General features: G+C 52.3%; 2 protein-coding genes across 3 annotated transcripts in view; both read right to left on the bottom strand.

Moving 5' to 3' along the window:
• dnah10 (dynein axonemal heavy chain 10) overlaps positions 1-14,809 on the bottom strand; it is a 15,621-nt gene extending 812 nt beyond the window's left edge. Inside the window, exons 1-33 of the mRNA XM_047016605.1 lie at positions 14,587-14,809; positions 13,964-14,094; positions 13,601-13,709; positions 13,402-13,517; positions 13,061-13,274; positions 12,623-12,780; positions 11,128-11,358; positions 10,745-10,935; positions 10,350-10,548; positions 10,056-10,250; positions 9,787-9,957; positions 9,392-9,568; positions 8,827-9,000; positions 8,376-8,533; positions 7,413-7,564; positions 7,047-7,211; positions 6,722-6,929; positions 6,462-6,618; positions 5,547-6,026; positions 5,174-5,332; positions 4,567-4,683; positions 4,119-4,221; positions 3,832-4,010; positions 3,528-3,739; positions 3,143-3,299; positions 2,376-2,609; positions 2,053-2,175; positions 1,694-1,927; positions 1,261-1,484; positions 769-1,038; positions 464-647; positions 200-334; positions 5-50 (exon numbers count right to left, since the gene is read on the bottom strand). Of these exons, the coding sequence (XP_046872561.1) occupies positions 5-50; positions 200-334; positions 464-647; positions 769-1,038; positions 1,261-1,484; positions 1,694-1,927; positions 2,053-2,175; positions 2,376-2,609; positions 3,143-3,299; positions 3,528-3,739; positions 3,832-4,010; positions 4,119-4,221; positions 4,567-4,683; positions 5,174-5,332; positions 5,547-6,026; positions 6,462-6,618; positions 6,722-6,929; positions 7,047-7,211; positions 7,413-7,564; positions 8,376-8,533; positions 8,827-9,000; positions 9,392-9,568; positions 9,787-9,957; positions 10,056-10,250; positions 10,350-10,548; positions 10,745-10,935; positions 11,128-11,358; positions 12,623-12,780; positions 13,061-13,274; positions 13,402-13,517; positions 13,601-13,709; positions 13,964-14,094; positions 14,587-14,809 (5,986 nt within the window). The remainder of the gene's footprint in view (positions 1-4; positions 51-199; positions 335-463; positions 648-768; positions 1,039-1,260; positions 1,485-1,693; positions 1,928-2,052; positions 2,176-2,375; positions 2,610-3,142; positions 3,300-3,527; positions 3,740-3,831; positions 4,011-4,118; positions 4,222-4,566; positions 4,684-5,173; positions 5,333-5,546; positions 6,027-6,461; positions 6,619-6,721; positions 6,930-7,046; positions 7,212-7,412; positions 7,565-8,375; positions 8,534-8,826; positions 9,001-9,391; positions 9,569-9,786; positions 9,958-10,055; positions 10,251-10,349; positions 10,549-10,744; positions 10,936-11,127; positions 11,359-12,622; positions 12,781-13,060; positions 13,275-13,401; positions 13,518-13,600; positions 13,710-13,963; positions 14,095-14,586) is intronic.
• A 1,207-nt stretch (positions 14,810-16,016) lies between these two features.
• atp6v0a2b (ATPase H+ transporting V0 subunit a2b) lies at positions 16,017-26,405 on the bottom strand. 2 transcript variants are annotated; one of them, XM_047016667.1, is made up of 21 exons: positions 25,998-26,405; positions 25,748-25,892; positions 25,335-25,413; positions 24,878-24,975; positions 24,119-24,256; positions 23,850-23,947; positions 23,611-23,737; positions 23,367-23,449; positions 23,139-23,232; positions 22,292-22,504; positions 19,969-20,119; positions 19,716-19,855; positions 19,243-19,400; positions 18,954-19,044; positions 18,244-18,362; positions 17,847-18,057; positions 17,580-17,699; positions 17,279-17,389; positions 17,075-17,192; positions 16,798-16,969; positions 16,017-16,325 (listed from the first exon to the last, which is right to left on the bottom strand). In XM_047016667.1, exons 2-21 carry the CDS (start codon positions 25,862-25,864, stop codon positions 16,223-16,225), a joined length of 2,541 nt encoding a protein of 846 aa, XP_046872623.1. In that variant the 5' UTR covers positions 25,865-25,892; positions 25,998-26,405; the 3' UTR covers positions 16,017-16,222. The 2 variants fall into 2 exon arrangements, with proteins under 2 accessions (XP_046872623.1, XP_046872624.1); XM_047016668.1 differs by lacking the exon at positions 25,748-25,892 and having other exon boundaries at positions 25,998-26,403.
• Positions 26,406-26,476: the final 71 nt, after the last annotated feature.

Below are 26,476 nucleotides of genomic sequence, written 5' to 3'. Positions count from 1 at the left end.
CAGCCCCAGGCTCCACACTGGGCCAGCCCCGAGAAGATCTTCCCCATCGCCTGGGGGAGGGGGGAGAGGGATGGAAGGAGGATTGGAAGAGGAGAACATCACTGTATTTAGGAGAGCCCTAAGTATCTCCTGATGGAGAGCGTTGCAGCCCTGTGCAGCCCTGTGCAGCCTTGTGCAGCCCTGTGGGCGTGGCTCCTACCATGTAGTCCATCCCCTCTCCACAGTTGGTGACCACACACAGCAGGCCGAGGGCCTTGGCCAGGTCCTTGGTGGACTCAGTCTTCCCTGTACCAGCCGGCCCTGCGGGGGCCCCCCCCAGGTACATGGACAGGGCCTGGGGACACACACACACAGGTATATGGTCATTCACAGAGCTGTGTCCAGAGATTACAGAGGAAGAGACAGGTTCAAGGTTAAGAGTTGTGAGAGGCCCGAGGCCTGGGGGGAGGCTGCAGGGAGCCACCTGGGTGAGGGTGAGGTAGATGCGGTCAGTCAGAGGGGTGATGACCAGACGTCCGTTCAGACCCATGTATTCGTAGCCGTAGGAGAAGCTGGCGCTGCACTGGCGCACAAACAGGTTGTCTGGCTCCCGGTCCCAGTAGAACCTCAGCTGGCTCTCCCACTCAAACTCCCGCGCGTCCATGATGCTGGAACACAGAACCCAGGGGAACACAGAACCCAGGGGAACACAGAACCCAGGGGAAAACACACAGGTCAGTTTGTAATGCTCTGACAGCACGTCCAGTCAGCGGTCCCCCCCCCCCTCACCTGTCCCTGACAAAGTTGTCCACGATGTCCCTGGCGTGGACGTCTATGATGAGCACCGTGTTGATCTTGCGCCGGTCGTTCTTCTTCATGGGCTGGGTGATGCGGGTCACCAGCTCGTCGATCTGCTGGTGCATCCTCTTGGCATAGCTCTTCATGGCCTGCTTGTCGCCCTTCTTCACCTTGTTGAAGACGTCCTCCACCTCCCAGGTCCACCACACCTGGTTGGCGGCCAGCACCACCATGCCCTGGTACAGCAGCATCCAGTCCACCCTGAGGCACAAGCACAGTAACACAGAGGCTGGGGTCGCCATCCTGAAGCACGGCTTCACGTCTGTTTCAGGGAAGGCTCCAAAACACACTGAGGGGTGGGTTTAGCTTAGTGGGTAGAGCATTTAACGACAAACCAAGAGCTCCCCCGCCCCGTTCACCCCCCCCCCCCCTACAGCCCCCCCCTGTGTACATGGCCTTGATCCAAGTGAGGGCGTTCCTGACCTGCCCCTGTCTTCACAGTAGTGGAAGATGGCGTCCTTGGTGATGAGCCTGTTGGTCCTCCTCATCTCCAGCAGCACCCCGGTCATCCACTCCTCCACCCGGCCCTCGGCCTGCACCGCCGGCCTCAGGTCCATCACCTCCCCCTCGGCCGACACCAGAGCCCCCGCCACCACCTCGCCGTTGGCCCCCACGTCGAAGCGCAGGGCCGCAATGTTGTCATACATCTGGGAGGGAGAGAGGGGGTGAGGGGGAGGGTTGAGAGGGTGAAGATGAGGATGAGGTTAAGGACAGGGGTGAAGGTCGAGGGTGAGGATGAGAGGGTGAGGACGAGGGTAAGGACAGGGGTGAGGGTCGAGGGTGAGGATGAGAGGGTGAGGACGAAGGTAAGGACAGGGGTGAGGGTCGAGGGTGAGGATGAGGGTGATCAAGTCACCTTGATCATGTGCTCCTGGACACAGGTGGGGTCACTGCTTCCCAGAATGCTGAGCAGCTCGTCGTCGGAGATGAAGAAGAAGCGAGGGAAGGCGTTGCGTTTGGAGTCCAGGTAGTCGTTGAGGCTCTTCTGACAGCGTTCCAGGCCCTCGCTCAGAGCCTGCAGCTCTGACAGGCGGTTAGGGACCAGGCAGCACCTCTTGATCCCTGGGTCCCTGACCGTGTCGCTCATGATCTACACACACACACAAACACACACGTCACACACACTGGAGGCACTGCAGGAGCAGGCTGTGAGACCAGGCTTTCAGAGTGCTGGTGAGGCTGACACTCTGATTGGTTCATGGTGGAGGTCCTCACTTTTTTGAACATCTTGTCGATGTTGTCAAACTTCTTAGCCTCCTCAGGGAGTTGTGAGCGGATGTCCCCCCCGATGAAGATGCTCTCCAGGTACATCCACTTCCTCTGCACCAGCATCCACACCTGGACACAGGAACATCATCACCATCACCTCCCACCAGCCTGAGTTCAGCACCGTGGAGCTGGACAACCAACACCTGCCCATGCTCCACACGTCAACATTCACATCACGCCATGGGTTCGTCCAGCAGACAGTCTCTATCCTGGGCACGGGGTGGATTTGAACCTGCGACCTCATGATCTTCCCAGATGGTGAGACTGACCTCGATGACCTCGCTGATCATGGACAGGCTCTTCTCCCACTGCTGCACGGTGGACAGGAAGGGCCCTACGAAGCGGCTGCCCGCCATGCTCTGCAGGTTCATGGCGTTGTCGTCCAGGCTCTGCAGGATGTCGTCCACCGCGCCCAGCACAGAGCCTCGCTCCTGGGTGCCTTTGAAGTAGCGCTGGACCGTGAACTTCATGCTCTCCCAGGTGTCCACCACCTCCTTTACCCCCTGGGCTCACACACACACACACACACACCAGAAGTACAAACAAACAACGTTTGTTACTAACTGTGGGTCGTTATGAAGCTCAGCAGAAGCCTGGTAACGACCCGTTCATCTGAACCAGGTGTGTTGGAGCAGAAAAACATACGAACATGCAGGACAGGGGAAACATCCGAACATGCAGGACAGGGGAAACATCCGAACATGCAGGACAGGGGAAACATACGAACATGCAGGACAGGGCGTCCCTGAGGACCAGGCTGAGGGAGGCTGGTCCAGCCCCCCTGCTGAGGGAGGTGAGGCTGAGGGAGGTGAGGCTGAGGGAGGTGAGGCTGAGCGAGGTGAGGCTGAGGGAGGTGAGGCTGAGGGAGGTGAGGCTGAGGGAGGTGAGGCTGAGCGAGGTGAGGCTGAGCGAGGTGAGGCTGAGGGAGGTGAGGCTGAGGGAGGTGAGGCTGAGGAAGGTGAGGCTAAGGGAGGTGAGGCTGAGGGAAGTGAGGCTGAGGGAAGTGAGGCTGAGGGAGCCTTCTTCTTCTTCTTGCCTTCTCGATGCTGAGCTCCTTGACGGCCGAGGTGACGATGTCTCCGATGACACTGCCGTACTTCTGCAGCTCCATGGCGAACATGTTCTCCAGGGTGAAGGTGTCTGGGTTCATCTCAAAGCTGGTCCCTGTACGCTCCATCAGCTCTCTCCAGTGTCTGAAGGAACCACACACACACACACACACACACACAACATGTTATCAACGATGCAAAATTGTGTTTATAATAATAATAAAAAAATGTTTTATTCAAAAATGTTTCAAGACCTTTCAAATCTTTTTTTTGTATTACACACACGTAGTGAAAGGAGAGGAAGAAAGACAACAGAGAACCCTAGGGGTACAGCTTTTTTAAACCTTTCAAATGTTTGGTTGTAGGACAGACCTGTCTCTCAGGGCCTCGTTCTTCAGGTCCAGCAGGAGGGGCAGGGACTCCCTGAACTCCTTCATGCGCCCCTCCAGGAAGAAGGCCACCGGCAGAGCCCTCACCTCCTTGGGCAGCTTCCTCAGGCTGCGGGTGAAGCCCTCCACACCATCCTGCAGGACCTGGATGTTCAGGTTCACCCACAGCGTCTGAGACCACTCTGCCTTGGCCGCCTGGACCACACACACACACACACACACCTGGCTGTAATACCTCTGGTGATGCGGAGGATAAACACCCTCAGACCTCTCCTCCAGACTCCCACCTTCTGGCTGCTGTGGATCTCGTAGATCTGCCTGAGCCCCTTCATCTCCTTCTGCACGCTCTGCAGCTCTGGGTACATGGTGATGGGCAGGTCGAACAGCTTCTCTGCATTGGCCAGCTCCTGGCGGTTAGCCTCGACCACAGCCAGCTCCTTCTCGTAGGTGACCATCACGGCCACTCCTGAACAGGAAGGAATGTTTGAGCGCCTGTGCATGCACGTGTGTGCATGCGGCCGGTAGAGAGGATGTCGTGTCGTACGAGGAGGGGGGGGGGGGGGGGGGGGCGTACCTTTCTCCAAGTCGTCTCCCACGGCCCCGGGGCCGTGCATGTTGAAGCTCTCTGCAAAGATGCCCAGCTCCTGTTTGTATTCCTCTGTCTGAGTCTTGGTGATCTGGGAGGAGGAGAGGGCAGGACATGGTTTGTAACTGGCACCCCTGCTCTGTTGCTGCTCTATATGTATTTGGATGTCAATCTAAATCTTAGCATGTCGATGACTGAGAGCAGCCTCTCTCAACCCTGGTCCTCAGGGACCCCCTGTCCTGCATGTTTCCCTCTTCCAACACACCTGGTTCAGATGAACGGGTCGTTATCAGGCTTCTGCTGAGCTTCATAACGACCCGTTCATCTGAACCAGGTGTGTTGGAGCAGGGAAACCTCTAGAACATGCAGGACAGGGGGCCCTGAGGACCAGGCTGCTGTAGAGGACACAGAGGGCTGTGTGTTTACGGCGTCTGACCTCGGTGAAGGTCTTCTTCACGCGGCCCAGGCTGCGGTCCACCTGTCTGGCCTCTGAGAACAGAAGGCTCCACTGCTGCCCGATGCTGCCCACCAGCTGCTGCTCCTCCTCCAGCACCTGGCCCCAACCACAGCCCAGGACAAGGTCACACCTGGCCCCACCCACAGCCTAGGACAACGTCACACCTGGCCCCACCCACAGCCCAGGACAACGTCACACCTGGATCATGTCTACTCAGGCCCAACACCACACAGAGTACATGACACTAAAGAATCAGGATGTGGATATACGTATATACGAAACCAGCATGCAAACACGTATCAAGCACTTGTTTAATCTGTTTCAACAAGCTTTCAGGAACACTCTTTTCCCACAACACGGCAGGTCAGTGAGAGAGGGTGAGTCCAGCTCAGAGCTGGTCCAGCCCCTGGAGGAGGCCCTACCTGGATGTGGTACATGGCCAGGGTCCTGGAGGAGGCCCTACCTGGATGTGGTACATGGCCAGGGTCCTGGAGGAGGCCCTACCTGGATGTGGTACATGGCCAGGGTCCTGGAGGAGGCCCTACCTGGATGTGGTACATGGCCAGGGTCCTGGAGGAGGCCCTACCTGGATGTGGTACATGGCCAGGGTCCTGTATCTCTCCTGGATGTCTGTGAAGCGCAGCTCCACCGTCAGGGACATGGCCCGGATGTCCGAGATGTTGCCCAGGACAAACTTGAGGTCCTCAAGGGAGCCGGGGTCTCTCTTCAGGTTGTCTGACAGCAGCTGGGAGCAAACACACAGGACAGCCACACGGCAGTGAGAGCTTGGCATTAAAGCAGCTCCACAGATGATGTTTTCAGTGCAGAGGGCCAGGGTTAGTGAGGTGAGAGCTTAGCATTATAGCAGCTCCACAGATGATGTTTTCAGTGCAGAGGGCCAGGGTTAGTGAGGTGAGAGCTTAGCACGGAGCGTGTGTTAGCGTGCCACAGGGCAGTACCAGCAGCTGGTCGCGCAGGCTGAAGAGGTCTTGGCGGGCTGAGGTGTTGAGCAGCCTGCCCAGGGAGCTGACCCAGGCCTGGGCGTTCTCCTGCACCGTGCGAGCCAGGGGCTCCAGGTTCACCCGGATCACATGCTCGTCCTTGGCCAGGGGCTGCTGGGACACCTCCTGGCTGACCCGCGCGTAGAACTGCAGCTTGTCGTCGTAGGTGACGTATGAGGGGCGCTTGGCGGCAAACTTCTCCATGACGATGGCCTTGTCCAGCTTCCAGAGGGGCCGGTAGCGCTTCCAGCGGTTGAGGTAGCGGCCGGCGGCGGCAAGGAGCCGCTGGGCGTTCTGGGACACGGCGGTGGCGCGCTCGTTGACCTGAGGCTGCTGGCACACGTCCGAGTAGAAGCTGAGCACCACCGGCTCGTCCTCGCCGTCCACGCGCTGCGGAGGACACTCCAGACAGGAGCCGTGCATCCAGCGCACAAACCTCTGAGGGGGGGGGGAGGGAGGGGGGAATGGAAGAGAGGGGGTGGGGGGACAGAAGTGAGGGAGGGGGGAGGATGTAAGGGAGGGAGGGAGGAGGATGTAAGGGAGGGAGGGAGGAGGATGTAAAGGAGGGAGGAGGATGTAAGGGAGGGAGGGGGGAGGATGTAAGGGAAGGAGGGGGGAGGATGTAAGGGAAGGAGGGGGGAGGATGTAAGGGAAGGAGGGGGGAGGATGTAAGGGAGGGAGGGGGGAGGATGTAAGGGAGGGAGGGGGAGGATGTAAGGGAGGGAGGGGGGAGGACGTAAGGGAGGGAGGGGGGAGGACGTAAGGGAGGGAGGGGGGAGGATGTAAGGGAAGGAGGGGGGAGGCGCAGGTTTACTTGAGCCCATCAGGTGGTGGAGGTGTGGGATGATGCGGTTGCTAGGAGAGAGGACCCACCTTGGTACTCTCCACACAGTCCCGCACAGACTGCATGAGGAGGCGGTACACCTCACTGTTCTTGGGGTGCAGCACGATCTCAGGGGCGGACAGGATGGCGTCGATCTGGAACAGAGGCGTGCTCCCCATCAAGGCCATGTTGAACGTGTTGATGTTCCTACAAGGAAACAAGTGCAGAAAGCAAACAGCTAATGACTCCTCCCACCTCCTGGCCCGACCCCACGGCCACGCCCACGGCCACGCCCACGCCGGCCGCTCACTTGAGCACCATCCTGGTGAGCGAGTGGAAGATCTTGTGCTCCCAGTAGCTGTAGTAGTGCTCCATGCGCTGGGCTCGCCCACTGTTGGTGTGCATCACCAGGCTCTCCATCTTGGTGAGCAGGGGACCAATAGCAGTGTACTTCCTGCTCAGCAGGTTCATGTCCTTGGCTCGCTCTCGCTGGACCAGCTCACAGAACTCCTTCACTCCTACCAAAACAGCGCGTGCACACGTGAGAGATGTCACTTCCTGCTAACTCCCTAACCTGTGGCTGGTAGATCCAGGCGTTGCCCTGGTGAAAGCGCTGGCTGAAGGGATCAGAGTACCTGGGAGGCCGTCGGGTCTGTCCGGAGCGGGGAACTTGAACAGGTTGGCCGTCTCCATGGACTGCAGCTTGGCGTCGATGTCCCGCTCGTTCTTCTGGATCTGGTTGACGAGCGACTCGAACTTGGAAGCAGCCTGGGTGCTGCGGTTGATGAACTCTGAGATCCCTGGGTTGGGGTTAGATATGCACATCTCTGAATCCTCCTACACACACTCAATTCTACAAACATTCCAACATCTAGACTTTTGAACAGCATTGTCATGAACCCTGCTGGCGACCAGGGTTGAAGGAGGGGGTTCTTCAGAGCTTCAAGCCCTGGTTCCACAGCAGGCGGATCATATGTGTACAGAGCCTAGATGTAGGGTACCTAGAGCGTTCCAGTTCAGCCTCTTGTGCCCGGAGCGTATCACCCTCCTCAGCTCATGGATCTGCTCAGCCAGCAGGGAGAACTCGGCATCGTTCAGCCCGTCCATCAGGGCCTGGTAGCGGTTTACCAGATTCTTCAGGTCGTCCACGTACCTGGAAGTCACCACAGGCCTCAGACACAGCTCTATAAGTCACCACAGGCCTCAGACACAGCTCTATAAGTCACCACAGGCCTCAGACACAGCTCTATAAGTCACCACAGGCCTCAGACACAGCTCTATAAGTCACCACAGGCCTCAGACACAGCTCTATAAGTCACCACAGGCCTCAGACACAGCTCTATAAGTCACCACAGGCCTCAGACACAGCTCTATAAGTCACCACAGGCCTCAGACACAGCTCTATAAGTCACCACAGGCCTCAGACACAGCTGTATAAGTCACCACAGGCCTCAGACACAGCTCTATAAGTCACCACAGGCCTCAGACACAGCTGTATAAGTCACCACAGGCCTCAGACACAGCTGTGTAAGTCACCACAGGCCTCAGACACAGCTGTATAAGTCACCACAGGCCTCCGACACAGCTGTGGAAGTCACCACAGGCCTCCGACACAGCTGTGGAAGTCACCACAGGCCTCAGACACAGCTGTGTAAGTCACCACAGGCCTCCGACACAGCTGTGGAAGTCACCACAGGCCTCCGACACAGCTGTGGAAGTCACCACAGGCCTCCGACACAGCTGTGGAAGTCACCACAGGCCTCCGACACAGCTGTGGAAGTCACCACAGGCCTCCGACACAGCTGTGGAAGTCACCACAGGCTTCAGACACAGCTGTGGAAGTCACCACAGGCCTCAAACACAGCTCACCTGCTGGTACTCGGAAGTACCACCACGTGTTTGAAGAAGGTTTTTCTATTTTAAAAGGTATTTAGAGGAGGGTTTTCATGCTGTGTCATCATCACCTGAGGAACTTGTCCTCTTGCAGAGCCACATTGCGGGCCAGCTCAGGAACAGAGTAGCTTAGCTGTTCCAGGTACTTGGTCTCAGAGATGATCTCCTTAAGCTCGGGGGCAAAGTTCACCGTGTAGCGCACGCCTCGTTCCACTTCCTGCTTGGAACCCTGGGCCATCAGAGGGGAGGGGAAAGAGAGAAAAAGGAAGGCATTCTAAAAATGGCAGATCACAAGGAGAACAGATCATAATATCATTGCACTGTTCTGATTGATTCTATAACTATAACAATGTACTGAATTGATTGTGATTGTGAACTGATTGTGCTTGCTTCATTGTCGAGGGGCACTTCAAAGTTAATAAAAAAGCAAGAAAAAGATCAATAAAGGACATAAAAAAGTGCATTAAAAATCCAAGTGGTGACATGGAAGATGAGCTTGTGTTCAGTGTGTGTGGTACTGACTGTGTCGGTGGGCCCCTGGTCTCCAGGGACTAGCCCAGAGCTGCTCGTCACCACCAGCAGGGGGCGCTTCATCAGCAGGGGCAGGACGTGCTCTGTCTCGTCACGCCAGCGGGCAAACTTCTCCACCTCGTACTCCTTCATCCGCAGCCTCAGCTGCAGGTACTTAGCCTTGGCCTGAGGGGAGGGAGGAGAGAGATGGAGGGGACAGAAGAATGGAGGACGAGAGGGACAGAGGGGGAGGGAGAGATGGGGAGGAGGGGGGAAATGAGAGAGGAGGGGTGAGAAAGAGGGAGACAGTAGGGAGAGGGAAACAGAACAGACTTCAGAAGAGCCCACTCCACTCCCCTCCTCCCCTCCCCTCCTGTGTGCTCCTCCCCTCCTGCCCTCCTGTGTGCTCCTCCTCCCCTCCCCTCCTGTGTGCTCCTCCTCCCCTCCCCTCCTGTGTGCTCCTCCTCCCCTCCCCTCCTGTGTGCTCCTCCTCCCCTCCCCTCCTGTGTGCTCCTCCTCCCCTCCCCTCCTGTGTGCTCCTCCCCTCCTGCCCTCCCCTCTCCTGCTGTGTGCTCACCAGCTTGCCCTGCTCACTCTCCAGCATCTCAGGGACCTCCAGGAAGCGGATGATGGTGATCTTGATGTTGTGGAAGAGGGATCGCTCCCAGTAGATGGCCCCGGCCACAGGCGGCTGGTTCTTATTCAGCGGAGGGTTGGCCTTGTTCTTCATGAATATCACACTGATGATGTCCACCTACCCCCCCGCAACACAAACACAAAACATCACAGCACCATCATGACTCCTGCAGACAGTCATGCAGAGTCAGATAGCTCGGTGGGTAGAGCGTGTCAGGTTCCTGTTTCCCCCACCCTGCTCATCGCTTTGGATAAATGAATTAAAGTATGAAATGAAATGAGGTTGATATCAGTGACCAGAATAAGGCATTGTGTTGAGCTGGTTTTGTCTAGGACCTCTTTGCAGTACTGGACCAGGATGTCGTTGAACTTCTGCATCATCTGGTTGTTGATGGCATCTCTGGAGCGGATGTGTTTGAACTTGAGCAGCATGTCGAAGGCAGCGGATGCCGAGCGCAGGGTCTTGAAGGACTGGTCGATGAAGTTGATGGCCTCTGCTTCGATGGCCTGAGGGGGAGAGAGTGGCAGGATGAGGGAGGGGGATGACAGACGGGGGAGGGAAACTGAAGGACAACAGCCAGGGATGTCTGGAGTAGGGAACTCACCTGAACTTTGGACTTGAAGTCCTGCATGATCATCCTCCAGCTGCCCATCTTGCGGATGTTGAAGGGGTCAAAGCTGAGCTCCTCGATCGGCACCACCAGGCTGTCCACCCAGCGCAGCACGTCATCGATGCGCTTCGGATCTCCAGTCACAGCCTTCAGTTCCGAGCCGAAGATATTATAGAACTCCTCCAGAATCTGGGCGAGCGAGCGGAGGAGGGTGTCAACGCACGCAGCATGCAGGGGGTTTGGTGGTGTGTTCACGCTGTTTGTGCTTGGTGGTTAGGCTGCACTGACCTGCAGGACGCTGTACAGGTCCTGGCAGATGGAGGACATGTAGTCCGTCTTCTCAAACAGCTTCTTCCGGTCAAACTCCCAGCGCGGGTCTCTGCCGGAGGTCTCGATCTTAGCCCGCACCTCGAAGTAACAGACCTTCCACTGGTCCAGAACCCTCCTGCCGTCCTGGGCTTTGGTCTGGGCCACCTCCCTTTTGTCTCTGTGCGTCAGAGAATAACAGTTAGAATCTCACCCAAGATACAGAGAAAGGGTAGGAGGGTAGGGGTTAGGGGGTATGGGTGGAGGGCAGGGGTTAGGGGGTAGAGGGCAGGGGGTAGGGGGTATGGGTGGAGGGCAGGGGTTAGGGGGTAGAGTATAGGAAGATAACTCTGGATATTAGGACCGGGTTCCCTCACTTGAAGAGCGTGCGCACGTTGACGACGCGGGCGACGCGCTCCGCCAGCTCCCAGGCGATGCGCTCCATGAGAGGGACCATGCGCTCGTCCCTGTTGTAGTGGCTGGAGATGATCCACACCATCCGCAGGCCGTTCATCATCAGGGGGATGGTGTCCAGGATGACGCCAAAGTCGAGCCCCGTGGCCAGGTTCTGACACGGAGGGAACAGGGTTTACACAACGCTCAGAGACAACAGGTCAAGAGGACCACACTCATTACATTTCATTTGAATTCTGACGACGCCATCGATGAAACCGTTCTGAAAAGCAGCTGTGTCTCCGCTGTCACCATGCTGTTCTCTAAGCGGCCAGCAGGGGGCGATGGTGGAGGAGGTCTGACCCACCTTGAAGTGCCTCTCCAGCGTGCTGAGGAAGCGCACGTTCTCAACAGACTCCACGTGGTGCTTGGCCAGCTCCGTCACGGTGAGGTCCAGGTTCTGGACGGTGACGGGGTCGGCTCGGACCATCACCTCCAGGATCTTCTTCACCACGGGCAGTTTGAGCTGCTCGCTCACAGCGCTCAGGATGGCTGTGCGCTCCCGCCAGAAGTCGATCTCCGCCATGGGACCCGGAGCCTGGAAGGGAAGGGCAGAGGTGGGCTGGATCAGACCCTCTCAGCCCTGGTTCTCAGGGTCCACTGTCCTGCATGTTCTAGAGCAGGGGTGTCAAACTCATTTCGCATCGTGGGCCACATACGGCCTAGGGAGATGTCAAGTGGGCCGGACCATCAAAATTATACCATACTCTGCTATAAATAACCAAAATATCATGTCTTTCTTCTGTGTTATCTAGTTTAATTGATATAAAGACCATATCGTATAAAGTCCGTCCAACCGCTTTAACAAGTAATGATCTCTTCGGTGGTGTAGTTGGTTAAAGCGTTGTACGGTTACATATTGTTAATGCGAATCTGGGATCCCAAGTTCGCGCCCCAGTCCAGTGAATCTCGTACGATATTCTTTAACTTTTACTGTGAGAAAATGACATAATTCTAAAGGCCTACGGATGTATCACAACATTTTAATGTGTGAGCACTAATATCAGATCAAAATGAACACATGTAGCCTTAATTAAATATTGAATAACGTAGGGTAGTCTACCGTTGGAGACAACCACTACGCCTCATTCAGCCAGTTTAAACGGCTGCTAGATGACGCTGTTCATTTTCAAAGCGCCGATAGTTCGGCTCTTTGGGCCGGCACAATCCGGAAGAAACCACCAAAGCTTCACAAGGCATCGTTCGCCCATCCCTAGTAGAGACCAAGGTATTAATTGATACCGTCTGCTGTTTTCAGTCTGTCTCAGTGATGCGGCTTGTCTTCTACTCTGATGGAAAGAGTGCGCCCCTTAGCGGATAATCCATGAATTACAGCGATTTAAAAATATTAATTCCATGTCTTTTATGCATTTTTTCCACTTTCAAATTATCCTGCGGGCCTGATCGAACCTCCTTGGGGGCCGGTTCCGGCCCGCGGGCCGTATGTTTGACACCCCTGTTCTAGAGGTTTCCCTGCTCCCACACACCTGGTTCAGATGAACGGGTCGTTATGAAGCTCAGCAGAAGCCTGGTAACGACCCGTTCATCTGAACCAGGTGTGTGGGAGCAGGGAAACATCTGGAGCATGCAGGACAGGGGGCCCTGAGGACCAGGGCTGAGAGAGGCTGAGACGGATGGCCAGGACACCATCAAACACGACGGCTGAAACCATGACGTCACAGCTGGCATCATGTCAGTCGTCAGCAGAGCTTCCTCCTGGCTCCGCCCATACGGGGACGGGATCCCATTCTAGAAAACTGCTCCGAGAAGACTCGCTGAAGGAGTGGAAACCCGTGGTTTACCTGCGGTTTCTTTTTCTGCTGTTCTTCGATCACGATGGTGATCTGGGTCTGCCAGTTCATCACACACTGCTCCAGCTTCTCCAACACCTCTGGTGAGGCCAGCAGTGCCTCCACCTCAGCCTCCTGGTCCAACTCTGGGATGTGCAGCTTAATATCACCTGCCGGAAACACACCACTGTCTCATCTTACTGTGTCAGTATTGGGGGGGGGCAAACAAGCTTTAATTTGATAGTGACAGTGTGTAGAGAGACAGGAAGGGCAGGGAGGGGAGAAAGGGGTTGACAGGCAGTGATGCCCAGGGCTGGAATCAAACCTGGGCAACTGCGGTAAGGGCCTTAGCCTGTGTGGTGTGCGAGCCACAGGGAAGCCGCCCCCTCATCTCCAACTGGACCTCGACAAAACCGACTAGGTCGCATCCCAAAACACAGCCCCACAAACCTTCCAGCTGCTGGAGGGTCCTGTCGATGTGACCCAGGAACTTGTGAGCGCTGTTGAGCAGCTCGTCCCGGATCATGAGCATCCCTCGAGACTCCACGGGCCGCTCCCCCTCCGCGTCTCCACCAGCGTCCTGGTCCTTGGTGGCTACCGCCCCCTGCTGGTAGCCTCCATCGGTGAGCTTTAGCTGACTGACCGAGAGCATTGGGATGTACACCTGAGACAGCAGAGAGGTCAGGGTTGGTGTGGGGTAGCAGGGAGGGGTGACAAGGTACGGGTAGTCATTAGAGAGCATGCTGGGGTATGAGGGAGGGGTGAGAGGGGTCTACCCTCCGTCCACACACATGTGTCAGCATGTCCTTCAGCATCAGCAGGGAGTATCCATGCAGCATGCCCATCTCTAGGAGCTTGGGCATCAGATTGTTGGCCTCGCTCAGATCAGTGGGTTCGATGATGGTTTCTGGAAAGGAGAACCCCCATCAGGCTATGAGGCGCATGCCGACGCGACACAGACACACGGCGTTACAGGAAGCTCTCTCTCACCTCTGGTGTTCCTCAGGAAGTACAAGATGTTGGATTTCATGAACTTCTCTGGCACATTGTTGACTGCTACATGAAGCTCCACATGGTACACCACCTGGACCTCAATCCTCTACAGACACACAACCAGACACACGGTACCTGTCTTATTTATTTAATCATATACAGGGCAAATATTTACTACTACAGCACACAGCAGGTGTTGTAAAACCCTAGACTTTTTGCAGTCACTATTCTCGGATTCTAGGATAGTACCTTACTGTAATCTAGGAACAGTATAACAGCTCTTAATTACTAAACCAGTGATTGCTTTCCCGGTGTAAACATTAAAAGCATGAAAGAGGCTGTGAAGATGGTATTTCTTACAGGTAAGAGGGTGTCTTCTTTGTCACCCGTCTTGGAGAGACCCTCTGCTCTGATCTCATCCAAACCACGAGAGTCTTTGCTGACGGCCTCCGAAGCACGCGAGACCTCAGAATCTTTCCTTTTCTTCTTTTCTGTGGTCATAGAAACGCTTCGGTAAACGTTGGTAGCAGTTTTTCAAGATTTACATGGTGTTCAATGAAGACAGGAAGATAACTGAATTGGTTGGCTATTATTAAGCTGGTCTATAGGTTGGCGTTACATTCAGTATAGTAGCTACAGTAAGTTTAGAGTGACTTTTAACTTTATCCACTTCACCGAAAATTTGACGTCAGTAAGGGAAGGTGAGTGTGGTGGGTTTGAAGTTGCAGCTAGCTAGGTCCAATGAATGACCTACTCTCTCCGGGAGATTTTTCACTCTCTGACGCAGGTGTTCCAGGAGATTTGGATGCTCCGGGCAGGCTGTCATCCTCATCCTCAGCAGACTGCGAGAGATCTTCACAGGGTTCATAGAAATGTAAAAAAGTAGCTAGCTGGCTGTTTACCGTAGCTAACGCAATCGTCGTTTATTACCGAACTAACTATACAAATGTACTGTAGCTAACCATCAACATTAAGTTACATACCAATAGGGATTTCCACTTCAATCTCCTCCTCCCTGACGCCTTTGAAGAACAGTAGAGTAGACGCTGCTTCTTCATCTGTGACTTCATTCAGAAACCGGATAATCTTTTGCTCTTCTTCTCCATCTCCTCGACTAAGCAATTCCTCAAAACAACCTGGTTCAGGAAAATAAAAACAAGAGTATACGCGGTTTCTAATCCACTGCACCCGTGGATCGTCCGACATGATATCTAGCTTAATTTAAACGAGCAGTAGCATTTAAATGTATCGTTATTCAACCAGTCAACTAAAAGAATAATGTAAAGTTTGTTCATTCAATACAGCAGCTTCTTCAACTGACAAGTACACCAACAGTGGTTCTCGTGCTTAAATTGCCATGGCAACATGTCAACTTCCCAGCAAAAGCGCTGTGCTGAGCGTGCAGCAGGTGTCGCAAAAACACAACACGCACTTGGATTCCAAACTTCAGATACAAGAAATTAAGATGAAATCAACTTTATTGACAAGACACATTTTGACATTTTCAACCGTATAAGATAAAAAACAATCCAGCAAATGCAAAATATAGGAATGTATCAACATGAAAATTAGTGTTTAACGATTTCTTAATGAACCAGTTGTTTTCTCTAAATAAATAAGATTCCAAATCATTTACGCATACTGCATTAGACGACATTTACAACCCCTCAACAACAATACACCATTGAGTGTTACCAATGATTATTTCTCACACAACACGTCCAGAAGAATTAGTGGTTGTAATAGATAGAAGTATTTTACCAAACAGTATTTGGACATGTTTTCGTTTCTATAGTGATAAATAAATCACAACTTCATCTAGGCAAAAAAGTTAGTTTCCAGTGACATGGTCAACCCTCCCATCCCCATCATCCCCTCCCGCCCCCCATCCCCCCCCCCCATCCCTCCCCCCCCCCCCATCCCCTCCCCCCCATCATCCCCTCCCTCCTTCCCCCCCTTCCCCTATAAAAGTCAGCGTTACACAGTAATCACATGTACTGCAAAAAAACACAATTAAAACCAACAAGCTCCGCTCCTCTCACGAGGAACGAACACCCCATTGACACAAATCCAATAACAAATGCATGATACTCATTCGTGATTTGTCGAAAGGGTAAAATACCATTCACAAACATGTTAAACAACATTATCCAGCTGAAGGTTAATGGGCACGGTGAGATTATCGGTTCCTTCTTTCGGTGCTAAATCGCAGTCTTTTCAATTCCCTCCATGGAATGTGCCGGTTTGGAGAAAAAGTTCCGCAGGGAAGGGAAAGGCAACGTGTGTGGACATCCTGACTGCAGTTCGCTTCACAGTATGGAAACATTCGATTGGGATCGCTGTGGTTTCAACCTTGATCTCCTTTCAAACCATATCATATCCCACCACTGTTCTAATAATGCCAGATCTCTACATTCTTTTTTTCTTCCGTTTTGCAAAATGTAGAAGAAAAAAAAATCCTTACACGTCAATATCCACACACTGAAAACAGAGCAAAATATGCTAACATTTGGTTGTACTTCTATAAGGCAGTCAGTGCGAATAGTACAAAAGAAAGTGTGAGCATTGTGTCCGTGGAGCTGTCCTGGCTGTGTTTGTGTGCAGGGCGTCGGAGCTCCTTCACAGCAAGCCGTCATGCTCGAAGCTGGAGGGCAGCAGGGAGAAGGCAAAGGGAATAAACTTGAATCCTGCACCGCTGTAGAACTTATTCTGGAACTCCACCCTGTGGGCACAAACACCGATCATTAAGCACAAAATTATAACATTTCCTTCCAGTTTATTATTATTATTTTAGGCTGTGTAGGACTGTGTAGGGCTGTGTAGGACTGTGTGGGGCTGTGTAGGACTGTGTGGGGCTGTGTAGGACTGTGTAGGACTGTGTGGGGCTGTATAGGACTGTGTAGGGCTGTGTAGGACTGTGTGGGGCTGTGTAGGACTGTGTGGGGCTGTGTAGGACTGTGTAGGACTGTGTGGGGCTGTATAGGACTGTGTAGGGCTGTGTGGGACTGTGTGGGGCTGTGTAGGACTGTGTGGGGCTGTGTAGGACTGTGTAGGACTGTGTGGGGCTGTATAGGACTGTGTAGGGCTGTGTGGGACTGTGTGGGACTGTGTAGGACTGTGTGGGGCTGTGTAGGACTGTGTGGGGCTGTGTGGGACTGTGTAGGGCTGTGTAGGACTGCATGCTGGTAACGCACCAGTGCAGTCTGAGGGCGTGGAGGAAGGCCGACAGCCCCTCCATGACCAGCAGGATGGACACAGTGAGGACGGCAAACAGCCCAAACAGAGGCACCAGAAACGCAATCCCCAGGCTGGTGTCCATATGGAGACCCACACGCATCACCATGGACCACAGCACCTCTGACAGCTCTGTGGGAGAACACACACACACACAGACCATGAAGAGAAGCCATCGTTTACAGCTCAAACATGTGTGTGTCTGAGAGAGTGTGTGTGTGTGTGTGTGGTGCTCACGGGCATGTGCCAGGCTGAGGGCCCAGAGCCTCAGGTAGGAGGCTGTGTTGGAGATGCAGCCCAGGCAGTACTCTATCGTGTGGATAGCCTGGTGCAGGAACGCATCCGCAAAGTCAAACTGCCACAAACAAAAACACCCTTTATTCAGTCACTGACACAACTACAGTAAGTTCATCAGTGCACAATGTATGAGTGTGTGTGTACCTCCTGTGCTTGCGTGTCTTTGCTGCTGGACAGATCGCTGCCCTCCTCCATGTCACTGGCCCTCAGCAGGGACAGCTCCTCCTCACTGCCGCGACGCACACGCTCGTAGCCCTGAGCGCGTGCACACACACACACAGCGAACAGAGAGAGAGAGACAGTCAGTTAGAACAAGCAATAATCTATTGTGGTATATGGTTAACACACTAAATCAGACCCACGCCACCACCACCCCCCCAAACACACACCCCCGCCTTCGCACACACATCCTCCTACACACCCACACACACACACGTAGCCTCACCCTGTACATCCCCAGGCGGGTGCTGCCGTTGTGCAGCCAGTAGAGGTAGACCGGTTTCCCTAGCAACAGCACAGGCACGCTTAGCATGGCAACAACCAGCAGGAACCCCTGGAGACCTCTCTGTAAAGGGGGGGGGGGGGGCAGGGGGCGACATGTCACATGACCCCATCTGACTGATCTGATTGGTGGAGCCAACCGCCATTTTGAAAATCAACGCTTTGTGCACTGGTCCATAGGAGCGCTGTGCAGTCTATGGAGGCTTCATACCTGTCCTGGGAAGAGGGGCTGCACACCGTTGTCCTGCATGACGAACATGTTGATGAAGTGGATGAGGATGCTGGGGGCGTCTCTGGAGGTGTGCGCAGAGAAGGCCAGCCACTTGTAGACGATCATGAAGACCAGGTAGCCAAACAGACACAGCAGGAAGAGCAGCTCTGGGATGAAGACCAAGATGATGTTGAACCTGTTCCTAAAGTGCCTGATGACAGATGAAACCACTTTCAGGACAGATAGACAAGATAAGACAGCGTTCAGGACAGATGGACAACATAAGACTGCTTTAAGGACAGATAGACAAGATAAGACAGCGTTCAGGACAGATAGCTGTCAGTTGATCTGTCTTTTTTTAATTGAGCTGTTGTGGACTTAAGGGTCCGTCACTCACAGGTGGTTGAAGACGCCGAGGACCACCCCGAAGCTGAGCTGGCAGATCCCCAGGATCACAGACATCTTCATCTTGTAGGAGTTGAGGAACGTGAGGCGGTTGGATGCCAAGTTCCAGATCTGCAGGTCGGAGGACCAACAAATCAGCTGCATACACGTACCTGGAGTCTGAGCAGGGGTTTCTGACGGAGGGAGGGAGCTTTTTCTGCTTTATTTATTTACTTATTGGGGGGTTGTATATGTAATAGAAAATTACTATTCTTTAAGATGTCTATAATATTCTTTGGCCTGCTGAGGTTTTAACGTTTGTGCTGACAAACGTTTAACAAATCTGACTCTTTAACCCTGGTTGTTTTGACCATACTCCAGGGATTTTTGCTGACAAGTTCTCCTTCTGTTGTCTCAAGATATGTTTTTAATATTGAGCATCTGTATTCAGTTCTGCAACCTATTTACCCTTTTTACTTTCTGTTTATTGAAGAGTACTTCTTTCAATAGACATGAACTACTGAACTAATGATGTAACTGTCTGGAAATACTGTATAAAAAAGAGAGAGAGAGAGCCCTTCTACACCAGACATTATTTATGGTACTGTTTTAGAATTGCTCCTCCTTGCTGCAAGAATAAACAGATAAAGACAATTTCTTCTGACCTCAGACATTCAATCATAGAAATGTCACCACATATATGAATCATAAAGAAGCACATACCGGGTCGATGCCTAGAGGGTAGGGTCCCTTGAAGACGCCTGTGACGTTGGGATCAAGGGAAAGAGTAGAACTGCCCCTGACCACAGCTTCCCTTTAACAAGACAAAAAACCACCACAGGAAAGGTTTAGAAGCTGACCTGTCACTGCCTGGGTCAGAGGAGGAGACCTAGGAGGAGGAGGGGGAGGGGGGGGGGGGGGGGGAGGGGAGGAGGAGGGCGAGGCGGAGGAGGAGGGGAGGTGGTGGGAGGAGGAGGAGGGGAGGTGGTCTAGGAGGAGGAGGGCTACTCACGACCACACTCCGCCCCTGTACATGGCCCCCACGCTCCAGCCCGAGCCAAAGATGTTGAGGGACTTGGAGAAGCAGTCGTTGTAGATGAGGCCCGTGTAAATGGAGAACAGCCCCATCATGAAGATGATGTAGCGGCCCTCAAACAGGATGTTCCAGATCTACGTGAACACAAACACAACTCAGTAACAGCACCGATTAATGGAATCTAGCAGGCAGGATCATGTCAGGATCTAGATTCTAGAGTCGACAACGTTCCAAGCGTAACTATTGGCGCTTCAGTCATGATGAATTAAAGGCAAAATATAATTTTAAGTAAGAATTTTAATAATCATTTACCAACAGTATATATATAAATATTTTCATTGGTTTGGCAGCCCACCTGCATTACCCTAACAGACCACTAGTTGGCTGCGGCCCCCAGGTTGGGCTGTTCTAGATTGTTCTAGATTGTTAGGCTTTCCCGACATTCTTACTTCGTTCCTGGTGCGCTTCAGTTTGCGGTTGTTCTCGTACAGAACCATCCAGAAGGCAAACAGAGACATGATCACGCCGTGACCCAGGTCCCCAAACATCACCGCAAACAGGAAGGGGAACGTGATGATCGTATACGGGGCTGTTGGGGGGGGGGGACACTGTCAGAGAAACACTGACCAGAGCCTAGAGGCCACGCAGAGAGCAGTCATCCCAGACAAAGCATCACTCAGGGGGGCGGGGTCAAAGGCTTACTTGGGTTGACTTCTCTGTAGGTTCCAACCCCGTAGGCCTCCACTATGTTCTGGAAGCCAGAGGTGAACTTATTGGTCCGTACCAGCGTGGGCGGAGTGTCGTTGCTAGGGATACGGTTGACGAAGGAAGGCACCGTGGCTCCACTCTTCCTCTGTGACAGGAGAAAAACGTTAGAAGAACGTTAGACGCTGTGAAGTTACGTAGGTGGGTCGGTTCGGGAGCTACCACGCTGCTATGTGGAATGTGGAACGCAGACTCAGGGCACGGAAATAAAAAGTAAGAAGAAGCCATCTTGTATGAAGGTTACTCTTTGAAAAGCCTGACAGACAGGCCTCACTCGCCGTCTGAACTCAAGCCTAACTCCCTTAGGGTGCATATTGAATGGGCTGTGGCTTTAATTCCGCATATTAGGCCGTAATGTAATAGCGAACACAACAAGCCCAGAGGTATTCTGCCTGTTTGACCTCACTGCCTCTTTGACTTGAGCGGTTGAATCAATAAAACTAAAACCATCCAGAGGGAAGCTATGATAAGATCAATGCTACCTCCCTCTCTTTCTAAACACAACAATGTCCCAGTTCCAAAACTAGGTCAGGGGCGAGGATTGTGCCTGTGCCAAAAAACAACAGAAATTGCTGAAAAAATTTAACATTCACACTTCCTGTTCCGACGACACAAACACTCACACTTCCTGTTCCGACAACACAAACACTCAAACTTCCTGTTTCGACGCAACACAAACACTCACACTTCCTGTTCCGACAACACAAACACTCACACTTCCTGTTCCGACAACACAAACACTCACACTTCCTGCTCCGACAACACAAACACTCACACTTCCTGCTCCGACAACACGTACACTCACACTTCCTGTTTTGACGCAACACAAACACTCACACTTCGTGTTCCGACAACACAAACACTCACACTTCCTGTTTCGACGCAACACAAACACTCACACTTCCTGTTTTGACGAAACACAAACACTCACACTTCCTGTTCCGACAACACAAACACTCACACTTCCTGTTCCGAGAACACAAAAACTCACACTTCCTGCTCCGACAACACAAACACTCACACTTCCTGTTCCGACAACAACCAATAACACTTCCTGTTACGACACAAACACAAACACTGCCAAACACAAACACTGCCACTTCCTGTTCAGACACAAACACTGCCACTTCCTGTTCCGACACTAACACTGCCAAACACAAACACTGCCACTTCCTGTTCCGACACAAACACTGCCACTTCCTGTTCCAACACAAACACAAACACTGCCAAACACAAACACTGCCACTTCCTGTTCTGACACAAACACAAACACTGCCACTTCCTGTTCCGACACAATCACTGCCACTTCCTGTTCCGACACAAACACTGCCACTTCCTGTTATGACACAAACACAAACACTTCCAAACAAAAACACTGCGACTTCCTGTTCCGACACAAACACAAACACTGCCAAACACAAACACTGCCACTTCCTGTTCCGACACAAACACAAACACTACCACATCCTGTTCCGACACAAACACAAACACTGCCAAACACAAACACTGCCACTTCCTGTTCCGACACAAACACAAACACCCCCAAACACAAACACTACCACTTCCTGTTCCGACACAAACACTGCCACTTCCTGTTCCAACACAAACAAACACTGCCAAACACAAACACTGCCACTTCCTGTTCTGAAACAAACACAACCACTCCCACTTCCTGTTCCGACACAAACACAAACACTACCACTTCCTGTTCCGACACAAACACTACCACTTCCTGTTCCGACAAAACAAACACTCACACTTCCTGTTCCGACAACATAAAACACTCACACTTCCTGTTTTGATGCAACACAAACACTCACACTTCCTGTTTTGACGCAACAAACAATCACACTTCCTATTCCGACAACACAAACACTCATACTTCCTGTTCCGACAACACAAACACTCACACTTCCTGTTCTGACAACACAAACACTCACACTTCCTGTTCCGACAACACAAACACTCACACTTCCTGCTCCGACAACACAAAAGGTGCGTTCGACATGGACTGCGGCTGCATGAAATGACCGGCGAGAGTAGCCGCTTGCAGTCGGGGAGGAGTTGAAAACGGCTCTGTGAAGTCGGACATTCCAGCTTCTCGTGGTTTGCTGCATTGATGTCAGTCATGGCCGATCAAGCGCTGTTTGCTTACTTTACTTTATTTATAATTTAACTTGGTTAACTTTCCGTTAGTGAAGAGGCTGACTAAAACCTTTTCTTCAACACATTTTAGAATCCTGACCGGATGTTAACTCACCGAGCCTTCCTCTAGCGCCCCCCTCAGGGCCGGAAGGTCGTTGACTGGACACCACACCTCAGCGATGAGGCATTTGTTGGTGACGTCGAAGCTGCAGAGGTTGAGGATGTGGTAGATGGCCTTCATCTTCTTCACCTGGATCACCCAGGTGTAGACGGACTCAGAGGCCTTGTTGAGCACCTGTCTCAGGTAGTCCTCCGTCCTGTGCAGTACCTGGGGAGACCAGGAGGGGGCAGTGTGGGTCTGCGTCACAGAAGGATTCAAGTATATTCACAGTAACAAGGGGTAAGTGTTAAGAGGGGGGTATAACTACAGCTAGATGGGGGTATAACTACAGCTAGATGGGGAAACCAGAGGATGAGAAGTTTTAGGAAAAAGAGAGGAGTGGGTGAGGGGGGAATGTGGGCATGCCTTCAGCTGGGACCTCATGTTGATCATGTGCAGGCCAAAAGGTTAATCCAATTCTTTCTCTTTTTCTCTCCCTGTGAGGAGAAAAACCCCTCCAGAAGGGGCTTCACAGAAGCCGCCTTAATCAAGTGACCACACGAGACCGACCGTGAACGGATCGAGAGCTCCCTTCTGCTAGACTGCTTTAGAAGGACTCGCTCTGTCGAGCACACGTTATGTCCCGAGGAAGACCACGGCTCCACAGAACAGCGGCATGAACCCCCCCAGGAGCCCCCTCAGGAGCCCCTCCAGGAGCCCTCCAGGAGCCCCCCTGAGCCCCCCCACACCGGCTCCAGCTAAGATAGATAAACATGGGGAGATGGCAGACAGGCAGGCAGGCAGGTAGATAGGCAAGCAGTCAGGTAGACAGGCAGGTAGACGGGTTATTCCTGGTTCTTACAGTGTGCAGGTCCTGGATACGAGTCCTCAGGCCCTCCACCACGTCGGTCCTCTCCTCATTGCTGTTGGGGTACGGATACAGGTGACAGTGGTAGCTGGGGAGGGATGCACAGGCATTAAAAACAAACACACTCTTCCCTCAGCTGATCAAACCCCGGCTCAGAGGCATGATGACGGTGGATGACTCAGCTTTTAGCTGGACCGTGAAAGGGAGACGTCTGAGATTTACCAGTCACAGATCTTCTTGACCTTCTGTCCAATCTGCTCTCCCCAGTAGGAGATGAGGAACACCACGCTTTTGGTCAGCTCCCCCTGAACCAAGTCACAACGCAGGAAGGTTAACTTCTGCTTTCCTCAGAATGACTATTGCTACATTTCTCTCTTCAACCCCTTGATTTCACTCTCGGACGCAACCCGCAGTGAGGTGAATGAAAGTGGCAGAAAGGAAAGCTGAGGGGTGGGGGTGGACTCACTGTGTGGGGATCCTCCAGATATTCGTCGATCTCACAGTAGCTGAGTATAGTGTAACCCTTACACACTCTCCACAGCATGCGCTCAAACGCCTCGATCTTCACCCTCTGAATCAGCCCCGAGATAAACCTGCAGGAGGACGGAACCAGACAGTCAGACAGGAGACCCGCACACACTCCCACCTCCAAGTACAGCGTCCAATCAGCACCGAGTCAGAAAGAGTTCAAGAGCGATGCCTCACCCTAACTTGGCCCCTAGCCTCTGCATGCTGGTGTAGTCCATCATGGCGTCCTTCTCCAGGAAGGGGAACTCCTCATACTGGGCCTGCATGGGCTCTCGCTGAGACAGGAAGAAGAACGGGACAGAGGTCAGAGGTCAGGGCTCCGGAACCGGACGGTTAACGAAAGGTGTCAGATTTTCCCAGCTTGACACCCAGCGGGAAAGAGAGTGAGAGGTATAGAGAGAAGAATAGACAGCTAGAGAGAGACAGAGTGAAAGACAGACACTAACCTCGACGCTTCGGTGCACAAAGTTACGTGTGATGCGTAGCATGTGCGTGTACTCCGTCAGTTCCAGAAGGTTCTTCTGCAGCTTCTCCTTGTTCCTGGTGACCTCACCAAGCTCCACCTCCAGCCTCTGCAGCTGCTCCTACACGCACGCACACACACACACACATTACATTACATTACATTTAGTCATTTAGCAGACGCTCTTATCCAGAGCGACTTACAGTAAGTACAGGGACATTCCCCCCGAAGCAAGTAGGGTGAAGTGCCTTGCCCAAGGACACAACATCATGTGGCACAGCGGGGAATCGATCCGGCAACCTTCTGATTACTAGCCCGACTCCCTCACCGTTTAGCCACGTTTAGACTCCCACACACACACATACACACACACACACACACGGTCAGGAGAGTACACAACATACACACACAGTCAGGAGTCCACAACACACATACAGCCATGAGCCTCTGTTGTTGTTTGTTCTTGGTGTTGTTGTTTGTTCTTGGTGTTGTTGTTTGTTCTTGGTGTTGTTGTTGTCTTTGTTGGCATCACAGGTTGTTTGTTTGTTGGACGATTGCTGCGTGACACGCAAGGAATTTCCGAAAGGAGTTTAATTTAACCTTGACAACTCATAACCTGGGACGAACAAAAGTTGCGGAACTTGACTATGTGGGCGGAGCCTATGTGGGCGGAGCCTATGTGGTTGGAGAGGCATGTCAGGATAAGGAGCGGCAAGTGAAAGGCAGGGTTAAGGAAGGTTACCATGATGACCAGGACGTGCTTGGGTAGAGGGGCCACTGGGTTCACCTCGTCCTCGGGCAGGGGGATACCGGCCCTCTTGATCTCCCTCAAAAGGTAACCTGCCAGAGAGTGAGACTTGTTGTCAGTAAACAAACACGTCTGTTTTCACATCTAAAAATACACTCAGCGTTTCCTGAACCCATTCCACAATTACATCAGGTATAGCTCTGACTAAGCAGGACGGTGGAGTCAATATCTTAACTTGCTGCTTCCGATTGTGAGTGAATTTAGGAAGGTGTGGAAAGGAATAAAATCACCTCTATCCTCTTAGGGACAAGTTTAATTACTCTGGGAGAAACACCCTAACTGTCTTGTTTCTTTCTAGGTCTAGATTTAATCTACTGGCGTTGGCATCCAATTAGGCCCATCTTGTGCTTTACACAAAATACAGTGTGGTGTTCTTCAAACAGTGCATTACCTAGAATTCTTTCCATTTCTTCACATTTTTTGACCTCGCTGACGAATTTCCGTTGAAAGGAGTTGACACTAGGATTGAGCTACAACAGAGGAAGTAATACCTGGTCATCATTCATTGTGAAATGGCACACAACTGTCTTAACATTTCCCTTATCTCAGTCTACTGGTGATTTGCAGTACTCCAGTTCACCAGATTGAAGTTATAGCATTTAGTGGTTTGGGTCGACTAACCAGAAACCTCTACTTTTATAACAGGTGTCATTTGGACGCTAACCGTTACAGTTGGTCATAAAAAAGGCAAATCACACTTCGTGTGTGGAAGAACTAGCATAGCACACAGCACTAACTTTTACAACAAACCATTGTGGGTTGCATGCAAAATAACGGCAAGATATATTCTATTGATTTACTTACGTCTCTGAATTCTACAAGGCCCATTTCTCCTAGTTCGCTGATACAGTCGTATGCTGAACCTGACTGCAGAAACAGCTGGGCCAAACACATCTCTTCACTTCGGAACAACGAGCCCATTTTGACAGCTCGCCTTCTCTTCTTCAAGCTGAGTGGGTACGCTGTCACTTAAACCGGCTGAAGAGTAGTTAGCTAGCAAACTAGCTACTCTAACTACCTTCGGTTTCTGTGTCTTCTACCTTGACAAACTTACCAAGATCTGCCCTGTCAATCATCGGCAGATAGGTGACGTCTCCAGCAAAACCTTAAGATGTTTCTGACAGGAAAAGTCATCGTTCGCAGATTCCACACCAGTTGATTAGCAAGCTATCTAGGCTACCGCTTAGCTAGGTGGATGAGTCCATGATGAAGAGAGTAGATTTCCCCGTCTTCTGGGTTTGTGTTCCTGGTAAAAACTACCTACCTGTGATGATGATGATGGCAAACTGTGACACTAAATCAAGCTGCTCTCACAAAGAGTTTTTTCCATTATAGGTTATCGAAAGATATCGAAGCTAACACTACCTCCACGTCATATCACACGTTCCCCTCAAAGCTGTTGTCGTAAAGTCAGACGTAGTGAGTGGACGGCCAACAGGGCAAACTTCTTACGATTCTGCGCAAACGACACGTTCAACATCCCCAGGTTTGCATACTTTGAATTTTTCAGAATTTCCCTCTCACAACCTTCAG

Source organism: Hypomesus transpacificus, unplaced genomic scaffold (assembly GCF_021917145.1).
Source record: "Hypomesus transpacificus isolate Combined female unplaced genomic scaffold, fHypTra1 scaffold_42, whole genome shotgun sequence".
Classification (NCBI taxonomy): Eukaryota; Metazoa; Chordata; class Actinopteri; order Osmeriformes; family Osmeridae; genus Hypomesus; species Hypomesus transpacificus.
The sequence above is the reverse complement of the archived record's forward strand: the minus strand, read 5'-3'. Positions and strand labels throughout refer to the sequence as shown.